Raw genomic sequence first — 16,310 nt, 5'->3', positions numbered from 1 at the left:
CCCGTTTCGCGAGCGGAGCCAATCAGAGCGCGGGATACTTCGACGTGGCGCTTCCGGTTCAACCCCGCAGCGCTTTTTTGGTATGATGTGATCAGCCGGCGCGTTGCTGGGTGACAGGACCCGTTCAAGTCCGTTGGAATTCAGGATAAAGGCAAACGGCGAATGAACGCGCCACATTTCGAATAATATACGTCGTTTAAAATCACAAAAATGAAATGAAACAATCGATAATCTAGTTATATAATATATCTGACCATTAGATATTGTTTTCTACCTGAAAATCATAGTTAGCCTCGTATTACTGTTGAATTATTGTATTTTTCAACGCGTCATTCAACACCGCATCACAGTTCGATTCCTACAAACAAGCTAAACACGGGCTTCTCGGCTATTTTAAATCAAAATATGGAGTTTTAAACCAGCAAATATGCGATTAAGGATCGATTTACTGGAGGAATAACTTATGAATTCGACCACGATTGATGAAAACGGTGCATTTCCTTGTTTTCGGGGCTCGATAGCTTCGGTCTGCGGATTGTTTGACAGGAAAAATAAATAAAGTTTTCTCTTCGCGCGCTGGAAAAACAAACGCGATGGCCTCGGTTCTGGTGAGTTTATGGACGTCATCGGTTTGAGTTCTTGAGTTATTGATTTGGTGAAGTTGATGCTGCTACAGTTTGGGTTAGGTGAGGAATCGCTGAGTCTGGTGGTTGTTGTTAAGAAGATTACGTGCAGGAGCTGTCAAAGTGTGTGTCATCTGTGCAGAAAGTGCTGCTCTAATTATGAATCATAAACTGTTTACACAACTGCACATTCTTATTTAACACATTATCACACGTTTTGCAACATTTTGATATTTTTCTTCCAGTTCAAAGTAACAAATGGATGAGGAAAATGCTTCTTTCTGGCCTTAAAATGTTATTTGAGCTTCACAAAAGGTATAATTTGTGGTAAAGTGTGTAATTCATCTGTAGAAAACGAGTAAACTCATTAGCGGGGTCAAAGTTTCTGTTTGTGTCAAGAAAAAATCACCTCAAAATCAGGCTTTATAAAACACGTGGTAGAGCATGAAATAAAGCTCTAATGCGTGTTTTAAATGCTCTAATGTGTGTTTTATAAAGCTCTAAAGTGTTTTATAAAGCTCTAAAGTGTGTTTTATAAAGCTCTAAAGTGTGTTTTATAAAGCTCTAATGCGTGTTTTAAATGCTCTAATGTGTGTTTTATAAAGCTCTAATGTGTGTTTTATAAAGCTCTAAAGTGTGTTTTATAAAGCTCTAAAGTGTGTTTTATAAAGCTCTGAAGTGTGTTTTATAAAGCTCTGAAGTGTGTTTTATAAAGCTCTAATGTGTGTTTTATAAAGCTCTGAAGTGTGTTTTATAAAGCTCTGAAGTGTGTTTTATAAAGCTCTAAAGTGTGTTTTATAAAGCTCTAATGTGTGTTTTATAAAGCTCTAATGTGTGTTTTATAAAGCTCTAATGTGTGTTTTATAAAGCTCTAATGTGTGTTTTATAAAGCTCTAATGTGTGTTTTAAATGCTCTAATGTGTGTTTTATAAAGCTCTGAAGTGTGTTTTATAAAGCTCTAAAGTGTGTTTTATAAAGCTCTGAAGTGTGTTTTATAAAGCTCTAAAGTGTGTTTTATAAAGCTCTGAAGTGTGTTTTATAAAGCTCTAAAGTGTGTTTTATAAAGCTCTAATGTGTGTTTTATAAAGCTCTAATGTGTGTTTTATAAAGCTCTAATGTGTGTTTTAAATGCTCTAATGTGTGTTTTATAAAGCTCTAAAGTGTGTTTTATAAAGCTCTAATGTGTGTTTTATAAAGCTCTAATGTGTGTTTTATAAAGCTCTAATGTGTGTTTTATAAAGCTCTAATGTGTGTTTTAAATGCTCTAATGTGTGTTTTATAAAGCTCTAATGTGTGTTTTATAAAGCTCTAATGTGTGTTTTAAATGCTCTAATGTGTGTTTTATAAAGCTCTAATGTGTGTTTTATAAAGCTCTAAAGTGTGTTTTATAAAGCTCTAAAGTGTGTTTTATAAAGCTCTAAAGTGTGTTTTATAATGCTCTAAAGTGTGTTTTATAAAGCTCTAAAGTGTGTTTTATAAAGCTCTAATGTGTGTTTTAAATGCTTTAATGTGTGTTTTCACCTTCAGGAGGACCCGGCTCTCGAGAGACACTTCAGGGGCCACAATGACGCTGTGACATGTTTGGACTTCAATCCGAACGGCAAACAAGTCGGTAAATGAGCTTCCTCTGCATCCTCTTCATCCTCTTCATCCTCTTCATCCTCTGTATCCTCTGCTTCCTCTTCATCCTCTCCATCCTCTGCATCCTGTACTTCCTCTGCATCCTCTTCATCCTCTGTATCCTCTGCTTCCTCTTCATCCTCTCCATCCTCTGCATCCTGTTCTTCCTCTGCATCCTCTTCATCCTCTGTATCCGCTTCATCTTCTACTTCCTCTGCATCCTCTTCATCCCCTTCTTCCTCTTCATCCTCTTCTTCCTCTGCATCCTCTTCATCCTCTCCTTCCTCTGCATCCTCTTCATCCTCTGCATCCTCCTCTTCCTCTTCATCATCTCCTTCCTCTGCATCCTCTTCATCCTCTGCATCCTCTTCATCTTCTTCATCCTCTGCATCCTCTCCATCCTCTGCATCCTGTCCTTCCTCTGCATCCTCTTCATCCTCTGCATCCTCTTCATCATCTGTATCCGCTTCATCTTCTTCTTCCTCTGCATCCTCTTCATCCTCTCCTTCCTCTGCATCCTCTTCATCCTCTGCATCCTCTTCTTCCTCTGCATCCTCTTCTTCCTCTTCATCTTCTTCATCCTCTGCATCCTCTCCTTCCTCTTCATCCTCTGCATCCTGTTCTTCCTCTGCATCCTCTTCATCCTCTGCATCCTCTTCATCATCTGTATCCGCTTCATCTTCTTCTTCCTCTGCATCCTCTGCATCCTCTGCATCCTCTTCTTCCTCTGCATCCTCTTCATCCTCTGCTTCCTCTTCATCCTCTCCATCCTCTTCATCCTCTCCATCCTCTGCATCCTGTCCTTCCTCTGCATCCTCTTCATCCTCTGTATCCTCTGCTTCCTCTTCATCCTCTCCATCCTCTGCATCCTCTTCATCCTCTGTATCCTCTGCATCCTCTGCTTCCTCTGCATCCTCTTCATCCTCTGTATCCTCTGCATCCTCTGCTTCCTCTGCATCCTCTTCATCCTCTGTATCCTCTTCATCCTCTCCATCCTCTGCATCCTGTTCTTCCTCTGCTTCCTCTTCATCCTCTCCATCCTCTGCATCCTGTTCTTCCTCTGCATCCTCTTCATCCTCTGTATCCGCTTCATCTTCTACTTCCTCTGCATCCTCTTCATCCCCTTCTTCCTCTGCATCCTCTTCATCCTCTGCATCCTCTTCATCCTCTGTATCCTCTGCTTCCTCTTCATCGTGTTCTTCCTCTGCATCCTCTTCTTCCTCTGCATCCTCTTCATCTTCTTCATCCTCTTCATCTTCTTCATCCTCTGCATCCTCTTCTTCCTCTGTATCCTCTTCATCCTCTCCTTCCTCTGCATCCTCTTCATCCTCTGCATCCTCTTCATCTTCTCCTTCCTCTGCATCCTCTTCATCCTCTGCATCCTCTTCTCTCCTCTTTAAGCCTCCTCTTTGCTCACACAGGTTGAACTCTACAGACCATATAGAATATTATTGATGATGATTAAAAAGATGGATGAACTCTCCTGACGTCGCCGCGCGAGTCTTTCCTCACGACCCTGAGCCGTCTTGACCTCTGACCTTTGCCCCGCAGCGTCCGGCTCGCTGGACCAGAGCCTGATGATCTGGAACCTGGCGGCCAAAGCCAGAGCGTATCGGTTCGTGGGCCACAGCGACGCCATCACCGCGCTCCAGTTCAGCCCCTACGGGAACATGGTCGCCTCCAGCTCCAAGGACAGGACGGTCAGACTGTGGACGCCCGCCATGTGAGTGCGGAGGGCGGGGCGCGGAGGGCGGGGCACGGGGGGGCGGGGCACGGAGGCGGGGCTCGGCGTCTTATGCAATAGACAAACAGGATTGCATGTTTTCGGGTTCAAACACAAACAATCTGACAGAATCTTGCAAAACGACAGAGTTTTACGGAGTTTTAAACGTGCAAAATCACTTCCTGACACGTCTTTATAGAACACGAAACAAACTAAAGCTGGTCTGGATTGGAATTAACTTTTAAATAATCATGATTTCAAATACTTCCAAAATTCCCCCTCTTAATGTGTCTAAAATAAAACTACTTACAACTTTAGACAAACTCCTTTAAAGCAGAAGTAAGATTGACGATACAGCTCCCCCTGTGGCTCCCCCCTGCGGCTCCCCCTGTGGCTCCCCCCGCAGCTCCCCCTGCAGCTCCCCCTGTGGCTCCCCCCTGCGGCTCCCCCTGTGGCTCCCCCCGCAGCTCCCCCTGCAGCTCCCCCTGTGGCTCCCCCCGCAGCTCCTCCTGTGGCTCCCCCCTGCGGCTCCCCCTGTGGCTCCCCCTGTGGCTCCCCTTGTGGCTCCCCCCTCGGCTCCCCCTGCGGCTCCCCCCTCGGCTCCCCCTGCGGCTCCCCCCCTCGGCTCCCCCCGTGGGTCCCCCCGCGGCTCCCCCCGTGGCTCCCCCTGCGGCTCCCCCCGTGGCTCCCCCCGTGGCTCCCCCTGTGGCTCTCTTGTGAAACTACATTGTCAGAGAACAGACACAAAAACCTTTCACGTTGCCAAGTCTAAATAAGAGCCAGGGTTTCTCAGTGGAGTTGTCTTCAGGTCGAAGGCGTGGTTTCCGCCCCGGGACAGCAGGGGGCGACGATGGACACTTATCTAACCCTCACAGGGGCTTTTACAAAGACGCTCACTGAGGGGATAATGTGGCTTTAACGTGAGATTGGCATCGATGGCTCTCCTCGTGTGTTGTCAGGAAAGGCGAGTCGACCGTGTTCAAAGCTCACTTGGCCCCGGTGCGCAGCGTGTCATTCTCCCATGATGCTTTGCGGCTGGTGACATCATCGGACGACCGATCCGTCAAAGTCTGGAGCGTCCCGAGGCGCTGCTTCCTCTTCTCCCTGAACCAACACAACAACTGGGTCCGCTGCGCTCGGTAACGCTTCACCCTTCACGCTCTTCTCTCCTGCAGTTTGAACGTTCTCCCTCTTCTTCTCTCCTGCTGTTTGAACGTTCTCCCTCTTCTTCTCTCCTGCAGTTTGAACGTTCTCCCTCTTCTTCTCTCCTGCAGTTTGAACGTTCTCCCTCTTCTTCTCTCCTGCAGTTTAAACGTTCTCCCTGTTCTTCTCTCCTGCAGTTTGAACGTTCTCCCTCTTCTTCTCTCCTGCAGTTTGAACGTTCTCCCTCTTCTTCTCTCCTGCAGTTTGAACGTTCTCCCTCTTCTTCTCTCCTGCAGTTTGAACGTTCTCCCTCTTCTTCTCTCCTGCAGTTTGAACGTTCTCCCTGTTCTTCTCTCCTGCAGTTTGAACGTTCTCCCTCTTCTTCTCTCCTGCAGTTTGAACGTTCTCCCTCTTCTTCTCTCCTGCAGTTTGAACGTTCTCCCTCTTCTTCTCTCCTGCAGTTTGAACGTTCTCCCTCTTCTTCTCTCCTGCAGTTTGAACGTTCTCCCTCTTCTTCTCTCCTGCAGTTTGAACGTTCTCCCTCTTCTTCTCTCCTGCAGTTTGAACGTTCTCCCTCTTCTTCTCTCCTGCAGTTTGAACGTTCTCCCTGTTCTTCTCTCCTGCAGTTTGAACGTTCTCCCTCTTCTTCTCTCCTGCAGTTTGAACGTTCTCCCTCTTCTTCTCTCCTGCAGTTTGAACGTTCTCCCTCTTCTTCTCTCCTGCAGTTTGAACGTTCTCCCTCTTCTTCTGCAGGTTCTCTCCTGATGGGCGTCTGGTGGCCTCTGGTGGAGACGATCGCTCAGTTCGACTCTGGGACACAAACTCCAAACTCTGCATCAACGTTTTCAGCTGCTCCGGGTCAGAACTCTCACTTTAGAGCTTTAAACCAGTCTCATTGTTCTCTGATCTTTTAAATATGCTGACCACTTCTGATAATAATAAGATCATATTTAGGAATAAGTATTGATAGAAATCACAAGCTGCTCATTCTTTTTAGCCATTTAATGTTAATAAATCCGCTATTTTTGGCATTCATACCCCAAATCACTAAATCCACTGAATTCTTCTTCCTCTGCGTCACTTCTAAACAACAAGAGGAAGTGCAGATTCTTCTTCTGCATCGCTCAGAGCCTAGAGCGCCCTCTTGTGGTTGTCAGTGTGAAAATAATTAATAATATCACATATAAGTCGCGCTGGAGTATAAGTCGCACCCCGGCCAAAACTATGACAAAAGGTGCGACTTATAGTCCAGAAATAAATATATAAATATGTTTTGTGTCCCAGTCCCGTCTCGTCCGTGGCCTTTAACTCCAGTGGGACTTGTCTGGCCTCTTCAGGCTCCGACTGCTCCATCAGGATCTGGGACCTGAGGACCAACAAGCTCCTGCAGCTCCACCAGGGTACTGACCCTTTAAACTGACCCTTTAATATGACCCTTTAAAATGACCCATTAAAATGACCCATTAAAATGACCCATTAAAGTGACCCTTTAGCACGACCCTTTTAACTGACCCTTTAACATGACCCTGTAAAATGACCCTTTAAAATGACCTTTTAAAATTACCCTTTAAAATGACCCTTTAAGAAGCAACGAGCACACGCTTAAGGCAGAGCAGCCAAGATACAAAGGGATACTTTACAAACAGACATAAGGGATACTTTACAAACGGACATAAGGGATACTTTACAAACAGACATAAGGGATACTTTACAAACGGACATAAGGGATACTTTACAAACAGACATAAGGGATACTTTACAAACAGACATAAGGAATACTTTACAAACGGACATAAGGGATACTTTACAAACAGACATAAAGGATACTTTACAAACAGACATAAGGAATACTTTACAAACGGACATAAGGGATACTTTACAAACAGACATAAAGGATACTTTACAAACGGACATAAGGGATACTTTACAAACAGACATAAAGGATACTTTACAAACGGACATAAGGGATACTTTACAGACAGACATAAAGGATACTTTACAAACGGACATAAGGGATACTTTACAAACAGACATAAGGGATACTTTGCAAAAGGACATAGGGGATACTTTACAAACAGACATAAGGGATACTTTACAAACGGACATAAGGGATACTTTACAGACAGACATAAGGGATACTTTACAAACAGACATAAAGGATACTTTACAAACGGACATAAGGGATACTTTACAGACAGACATAAGGGATACTTTGCAAAAGGACATAGGGGATACTTATTAAAGTTTATAGTTTACAGTTTGTAAATAAACCCGAGCTTACAGAAGTATAATCCCTGCTACAGAACACTTTACACAGTTTAAACATTCTTTTAACAAAATTAAGTTGTGTTTGTCGTTGGTGTAAATGAGTTGAGTTTTGTCCCTCGTTTACGTCAGAATAAACTCTTTGATCTGGTTCTTTGGTCCAGTTCACTCGGGTCAGATCCACAGCTTCTGCTTTCATCCCTCGGGTCATTTCCTGATCAGCGCGTCATCCGACAACACTCTGAAGATAATGGATCTGCTGGAGGGACGCCTCATCTACACGCTGCACGGACACAAGGTGAAGCCTCATCTACACCTCATCTACACCTCATCTACACCTCATCTACACCTAATCTACACCTCATCTACACCTCATCTACACTTCATCTACACCTCATCTACACCTAATCTACACCTCATCTACACCTCATCTACACCTTATCTACACCTCATCTACACCTCATCTACACCTCATCTACACTTCATCTACACCTCATCTACACCTAATCTACACCTCATCTACACCTCATCTACACCTTATCTACACCTCATCTACACCTAATCTACACCTCATCTACACCTCATCTACACTTCATCTACACCTCATCTACACGCTGCACGGACACAAGGTGAAGCCTCATCTACACCTCATCTACACCTCATCTACACTTCATCTACACCTAATCTACACCTCATCTACACCTCATCTACACTTCATCTACACCTCATCTACACCTCATCTACACCTCATCTACACCTCATCTACACCTCATCTACACCTCATCTACACCTCATCTACACTTCATCTACACCTCATCTACACCTCATCTACACCTCATCTACACCTCATCTACACGCTGCACGGACACAAGGTGAAGCCTCATCTACACCTCATCTACACCTCATCTACACCTCATCTACACCTCATCTACACGCTGCACGGACACAAGGTGAAGCCTCATCTACACCTCATCTACACTTCATCTACACCTCATCTACACCTCATCTACACCTCATCTACACCTAATCTACACCTCATCTACACCTCATCTACACCTCATCTACACTTCATCTACACCTCATCTACACCTCATCTACACCTCATCTACACCTCATCTACACCTCATCTACACCTCATCTACACTTCATCTACGCCTCATCTACACCTCATCTACACCTCATCTACACCTCATCTACGCCTCATCTACACCTCATCTACACCTCATCTACACCTCATCTACACCTCATCTACGCCTCATCTACGCCTCATCTACACCTCATCTACACCTCATCTACACCTCATCTACACGCTGCACGGACACAAGGTGAAGCCTCATCTACACCTCATCTACACCTCATCTACGCCTCATCTACACCTCATCTACGCCTCATCTACACCTCATCTACACCTCATCTACACCTCATCTACACCTCATCTACACCTCATCTACACCTCATCTACACGCTGCACGGACACAAGGTGAAGCCTCATCTACACCTCATCTACACCTCATCTACACCTCATCTACGCCTCATCTACGCCTCATCTACGCCTCATCTACGCCTCATCTACGCCTCATCTACACCTCATCTACACCTCATCTACGCCTCATCTACACCTCATCTACACCTCATCTACACCTCATCTACGCCTCATCTACACCTCATCTACACCTCATCTACGCCTCATCTACACGCTGCACGGACACAAGGTGAAGCCTCATCTACACCTCATCTACACCTCATCTACACGCTGCACGGACACAAGGTGAAGCCTCATCTACACCTCATCTACGCCTCATCTACACCTCATCTACGCCTCATCTACACCTCATCTACACCTCATCTACGCCTCATCTACACCTCATCTACACCTCATCTACACCTCATCTACACCTCATCTACACGCTGCACGGACACAAGGTGAAGCCTCATCTACACCTCATCTACACCTCATCTACGCCTCATCTACGCCTCATCTACGCCTCATCTACACCTCATCTACACCTCATCTACACCTCATCTACACGCTGCACGGACACAAGGTGAAGCCTCATCTACACCTCATCTACACCTCATCTACGCCTCATCTACGCCTCATCTACACCTCATCTACGCCTCATCTACGCCTCATCTACACCTCATCTACACCTCATCTACGCCTCATCTACACCTCATCTACACCTCATCTACACCTCATCTACGCCTCATCTACACCTCATCTACACCTCATCTACGCCTCATCTACACGCTGCACGGACACAAGGTGAAGCCTCATCTACACCTCATCTACACCTCATCTACACGCTGCACGGACACAAGGTGAAGCCTCATCTACACCTCATCTACGCCTCATCTACACCTCATCTACGCCTCATCTACACCTCATCTACACCTCATCTACGCCTCATCTACACCTCATCTACACCTCATCTACACCTCATCTACACGCTGCACGGACACAAGGTGAAGCCTCATCTACACCTCATCTACACCTCATCTACGCCTCATCTACGCCTCATCTACGCCTCATCTACGCCTCATCTACACCTCATCTACACCTCATCTACACCTCATCTACACCTCATCTACGCCTCATCTACGCCTCATCTACACCTCATCTACACCTCATATACACCTCATCTACACGCTGCACGGACACAAGGTGAAGCCTCATCTACACCTCATCTACACCTCATCTACACCTCATCTACGCCTCATCTACACCTCATCTACACCTCATCTACACCTCATCTACGCCTCATCTACACCTCATCTACACCTCATCTACGCCTCATCTACACGCTGCACGGACACAAGGTGAAGCCTCATCTACACCTCATCTACACCTCATCTACACGCTGCACGGACACAAGGTGAAGCCTCATCTACACCTCATCTACGCCTCATCTACACCTCATCTACGCCTCATCTACACCTCATCTACACCTCATCTACGCCTCATCTACACCTCATCTACACCTCATCTACACCTCATCTACACGCTGCACGGACACAAGGTGAAGCCTCATCTACACCTCATCTACACCTCATCTACGCCTCATCTACGCCTCATCTACGCCTCATCTACACCTCATCTACACCTCATCTACACCTCATCTACACCTCATCTACGCCTCATCTACGCCTCATCTATGCCTCATCTACACCTCATCTACACCTCATCTACACCTCATCTACACCTCATCTACACGCTGCACGGACACAAGGTGAAGCCTCATCTACACCTCATCTACACCTCATCTACACCTCATCTACGCCTCATCTACGCCTCATCTACACCTCATCTACACCTCATCTACGCCTCATCTACACCTCATCTACACCTCATCTACACCTCATCTACACCTCATCTACACCTCATCTACACCTCATCTACGCCTCATCTACGCCTCATCTACACCTCATCTACACCTCATCTACACCTCATCTACACCTCATCTACACGCTGTACGGACACAAGGTGAAGCCTCATCTACACCTCATCTACACCTCATCTACGCCTCATCTACGCCTCATCTACGCCTCATCTACACTTCATCTACACCTCATCTACACTTCATCTACACCTCATCTACACCTCATCTACACCTCATCTACGCCTCATCTACGCCTCATCTACACCTCATCTACACCTCATCTACACCTCATCTACGCCTCATCTACACCTCATCTACGCCTCATCTACACGCTGCACGGACACAAGGTGAAGCCTCATCTACACCTCATCTACACCTCATCTACACCTCATCTACACCTCATCTACGCCTCATCTACGCCTCATCTACACCTCATCTACACCTCATCTACACCTTATCTACACCTCATCTACACGCTGCGCGGACACAAGGTGAAGCCTCATCTACACCTCATCTACACCTCATCTACACCTCATCTACGCCTCATCTACGCCTCATCTACACCTCATCTACACCTCATCTACACCTCATCTACACCTCATCTACACGCTGCACGGACACAAGGTGAAGCCTCATCTACACCTAATCTACACCTCATCTACACCTCATTTACGCCTCATCTACACCTCATCTACACCTCATCTACACCTTATCTACACCTCATCTACACCTCATCTACACCTCATCTACGCCTCATCTACACCTCATCTACACCTCATCTACACCTCATCTACACCTCATCTACACCTCATCTACGCCTCATCTACACTTCATCAACACCTCATCTACACCTTATCTACACCTCATCTACACCTCATCTACACCTCATCTACGCCTCATCTACACCTCATCTACGCCTCATCTACACCTCATCTACACCTCATCTACACCTCATCTACACCTCATCTACACGCTGCACGGACACAAGGTGAAGCCTCATCTACACCTCATCTACACCTCATCTACGCCTCATCTACACCTCATCTACACCTCATCTACACCTCATCTACACCTCATCTACACGCTTCACGAACACAAGGTGAAGCCTCATCTACACCTCATCCACACCTCATCTACACCTCATCTACGCCTCATCTACGCCTCATCTACGCCTCATCTACACCTCATCTACACCTCATCTACACCTCATCTACGCCTCATCTACACCTCATCTACGCCTCATCTACACCTCATATACGCCTCATCTACGCCTCATCTACACCTCATCTACACCTCATCTACACCTCATCTACACCTTATCTACACCTCATCTACACGCTGCACGGACACAAGGTGAAGCCTCATCTACACCTCATCTACACCTCATCTACGCCTCATCTACGCCTCATCTACGCCTCATCTACGCCTCATCTACACCTCATCTACACCTCATCTACACGCTATACGGACACAAGGTGAAGCCTCATCTACACCTCATCTACACCTCATCTACATGCTGCACGGACACAAGGTGAAGCCTCATCTACACCTCATCTACACCTCATCTACACCTCATCTACGCCTCATCTACGCCTCATCTACACCTCATCTACACCTCATCTACACCTCATCTACACCTCATCTACACGCTGCACGGACACAAGGTGAAGCCTCATCTACACCTAATCTACACCTCATCTACACCTCATCTACACGCTGCACGGACACAAGGTGAAGCCTCATCTACACCTCATCTACACCTCATCTACACCTCATCTACGCCTCATTTACGCCTCTTCTACACCTCATCTACACCTCATCTACACCTTATCTACACCTCATCTACACCTCATCTACACCTCATCTACACCTCATCTACACCTCATCTACACCTCATCTACGCCTCATCTACACCTCATCTACACCTCATCTACACCTCATCTACGCCTCATTTACGCCTCATCTACACCTCATCTACACCTCATCTACACCTTATCTACACCTCATCTACGCCTCATCTACACCTCATCTACACCTCATCTACACCTTATCTACACCTCATCTACACCTCATCTACACCTCATCTACGCCTCATCTACACCTCATCTACGCCTCATCTACACCTCATCTACACCTCATCTACACGCTGCACGGACACAAGGTGAAGCCTCATCTACACCTCATCTACACCTCATCTACGCCTCATCTACACCTCATCTACACCTCATCTACACCTCATCTACACCTCATCTACACGCTGCGCGGACACAAGGTGAAGCCTCATCTACACCTCATCTACACCTCATCTACACCTCATCTACGCCTCATCTACGCCTCATCTACACCTCATCTACACCTCATCTACACCTCATCTACACCTCATCTACACGCTGCACGGACACAAGGTGAAGCCTCATCTACACCTAATCTACACCTCATCTACACCTCATTTACGCCTCATCTACACCTCATCTACACCTCATCTACACCTTATCTACACCTCATCTACACCTCATCTACACCTCATCTACGCCTCATCTACACCTCATCTACACCTCATCTACACCTCATCTACACCTCATCTACACCTCATCTACACCTCATCTACGCCTCATCTACACTTCATCAACACCTCATCTACACCTTATCTACACCTCATCTACACCTCATCTACACCTCATCTACGCCTCATCTACACCTCATCTACGCCTCATCTACACCTCATCTACACCTCATCTACACCTCATCTACACCTCATCTACACGCTGCACGGACACAAGGTGAAGCCTCATCTACACCTCATCTACACCTCATCTACGCCTCATCTACACCTCATCTACACCTCATCTACACCTCATCTACACGCTGCACGAACACAAGGTGAAGCCTCATCTACACCTCATCCACACCTCATCTACACCTCATCTACGCCTCATCTACGCCTCATCTACGCCTCATCTACGCCTCATCTACACCTCATCTACACCTCATCTACGCCTCATCTACGCCTCATCTACGCCTCATCTACACCTCATATACGCCTCATCTACGCCTCATCTACACCTCATCTACACCTCATCTACACCTCATCTACACCTTATCTACACCTCATCTACACGCTGCACGGACACAAGGTGAAGCCTCATCTACACCTCATCTACACCTCATCTACGCCTCATCTACGCCTCATCTACGCCTCATCTACGCCTCATCTACACCTCATCTACACCTCATCTACACGCTATACGGACACAAGGTGAAGCCTCATCTACACCTCATCTACACCTCATCTACATGCTGCACGGACACAAGGTGAAGCCTCATCTACACCTCATCTACACCTCATCTACACCTCATCTACGCCTCATCTACGCCTCATCTACACCTCATCTACACCTCATCTACACCTCATCTACACCTCATCTACACGCTGCACGGACACAAGGTGAAGCCTCATCTACACCTAATCTACACCTCATCTACACCTCATCTACACGCTGCACGGACACAAGGTGAAGCCTCATCTACACCTCATCTACACCTCATCTACACCTCATCTACGCCTCATTTACGCCTCATCTACACCTCATCTACACCTCATCTACACCTTATCTACACCTCATCTACACCTCATCTACACCTCATCTACACCTCATCTACACCTCATCTACGCCTCATCTACGCCTCATCTACACCTCATCTACACCTCATCTACACCTCATCTACGCCTCATTTACGCCTCATCTACACCTCATCTACACCTCATCTACACCTTATCTACACCTCATCTACGCCTCATCTACACCTCATCTACACCTCATCTACACCTTATCTACACCTCATCTACACCTCATCTACACCTCATCTACGCCTCATCTACACCTCATCTACGCCTCATCTACACCTCATCTACACCTCATCTACACGCTGCACGGACACAAGGTGAAGCCTCATCTACACCTCATCTACACCTCATCTACGCCTCATCTACACCTCATCTACACCTCATCTACACCTCATCTACACCTCATCTACACGCTGCACGGACACAAGGTGAAGCCTCATCTACACCTCATCTACACCTCATCTACACCTCATCTACGCCTCATCTACGCCTCATCTACACCTCATCTACACCTCATCTACACCTCATCTACGCCTCATCTACACCTCATCTACGCCTCATCTACACCTCATCTACGCCTCATCTACGCCTCATCTACACCTCATCTACACCTCATCTACACCTCATCTACACCTTATCTACACCTCATCTACACGCTGCACGGACACAAGGTGAAGCCTCATCTACACCTCATCTACACCTCATCTACACCTCATCTACACCTCATCTACACCTCATCTACACCTCATCTACACGCTATACGGACACAAGGTGAAGCCTCATCTACACCTCATCTACACCTCATCTACACGCTGCACGGACACAAGGTGAAGCCTCATCTACACCTCATCTACACCTCATCTACGCCTCATCTACGACTCATCTACACCTCATCTACGCCTCATCTACACCTCATCTACACCTCATCTACGCCTCATCTACACCTCATCTACACCTCATCTACACCTCATCTACACCTCATCTACACCTCATCTACACCTCATCTACACGCTGCACGGACACAAGGTGAAGCCTCATCTACACCTCATCTACACCTCATCTACACCTCATCTACACCTCATCTGCGCCTCATCTACGCCTCATCTACACCTTATCTACACCTCATCTACACCTCATCTACACCTCATCTACATGCTGCACGGACACAAGGTGAAGCCTCATCTACACCTCATCTACACCTCATCTACGCCTCATCTACACCTCATCTACACCTCATCTACACCTCATCTACGCCTCATCTACACCTCATCTACACCTCATCTACACCTCATCTACGCCTCATCTACACGCTGTACGGACACAAGGTGAAGCCTCATCTACGCCTCATCTACACCTCATCTACGCCTCATCTACGCCTCATCTACGCCTCATCTACACTTCATCTACACCTCATCTACACCTCATCTACACCTCATCTACACCTCATCTACGCCTCATCTACGCCTCATCTACGCCTCATCTACACCTCATCTACACCTCATCTACACCTCATCTACGCCTCATCTACACCTCATCTACGCCTCATCTACACGCTGCACGGACACAAGGTGAAGCCTCATCTACACCTCATCTACACCTCATCTACACCTCATCTACGCCTCATCTACGCCTCATCTACACCTCATCTACGCCTCATCTACACCTCATCTACACCTCATCTACAACTCATCTACGCCTCATCTACGCCTCATCTACGCCTCATCTACACCTCATCTACGCCTCATCTACACCTCATCTACGCCTCATCTACACCTCATCTACGCCTCATCTACACCTCATCTACGCCTCATCTACACCTCATCTACACCTCATCTACACCTCATCTACACGCTGCACGGACACAAGGTGAAGCCTCATCTACACCTCATCTACACCTCATCTATGCCTCATCTATGCCTCATCTACACCTC

The 16,310-nt window shown here is 46.7% G+C and overlaps 1 protein-coding gene across 1 annotated transcript in view; it reads left to right on the top strand.

The window, feature by feature from the left end:
* Positions 1-536: 536 nt before the first annotated feature.
* Positions 537-16,310, top strand: part of poc1b (POC1 centriolar protein B) — a 103,771-nt gene continuing 87,997 nt past the window's right edge. The window contains exons 1-7 of the mRNA XM_072435584.1: positions 537-608; positions 2,151-2,235; positions 3,795-3,966; positions 4,926-5,105; positions 5,863-5,967; positions 6,394-6,509; positions 7,539-7,672. Of these exons, the coding sequence (XP_072291685.1) occupies positions 594-608; positions 2,151-2,235; positions 3,795-3,966; positions 4,926-5,105; positions 5,863-5,967; positions 6,394-6,509; positions 7,539-7,672 (807 nt within the window). The 5' untranslated portion in view covers positions 537-593. The remainder of the gene's footprint in view (positions 609-2,150; positions 2,236-3,794; positions 3,967-4,925; positions 5,106-5,862; positions 5,968-6,393; positions 6,510-7,538; positions 7,673-16,310) is intronic.

Source organism: Eucyclogobius newberryi, unplaced genomic scaffold, assembly GCF_026437365.1.
Source record: "Eucyclogobius newberryi isolate DKJ021-1_F unplaced genomic scaffold, fEucNew1.0.hap1 SCAF_7, whole genome shotgun sequence".
In the NCBI taxonomy this organism is placed as follows: domain Eukaryota; kingdom Metazoa; phylum Chordata; class Actinopteri; order Gobiiformes; family Gobiidae; genus Eucyclogobius; species Eucyclogobius newberryi.
The sequence above is the reverse complement of the archived record's forward strand: the minus strand, read 5'-3'. Positions and strand labels throughout refer to the sequence as shown.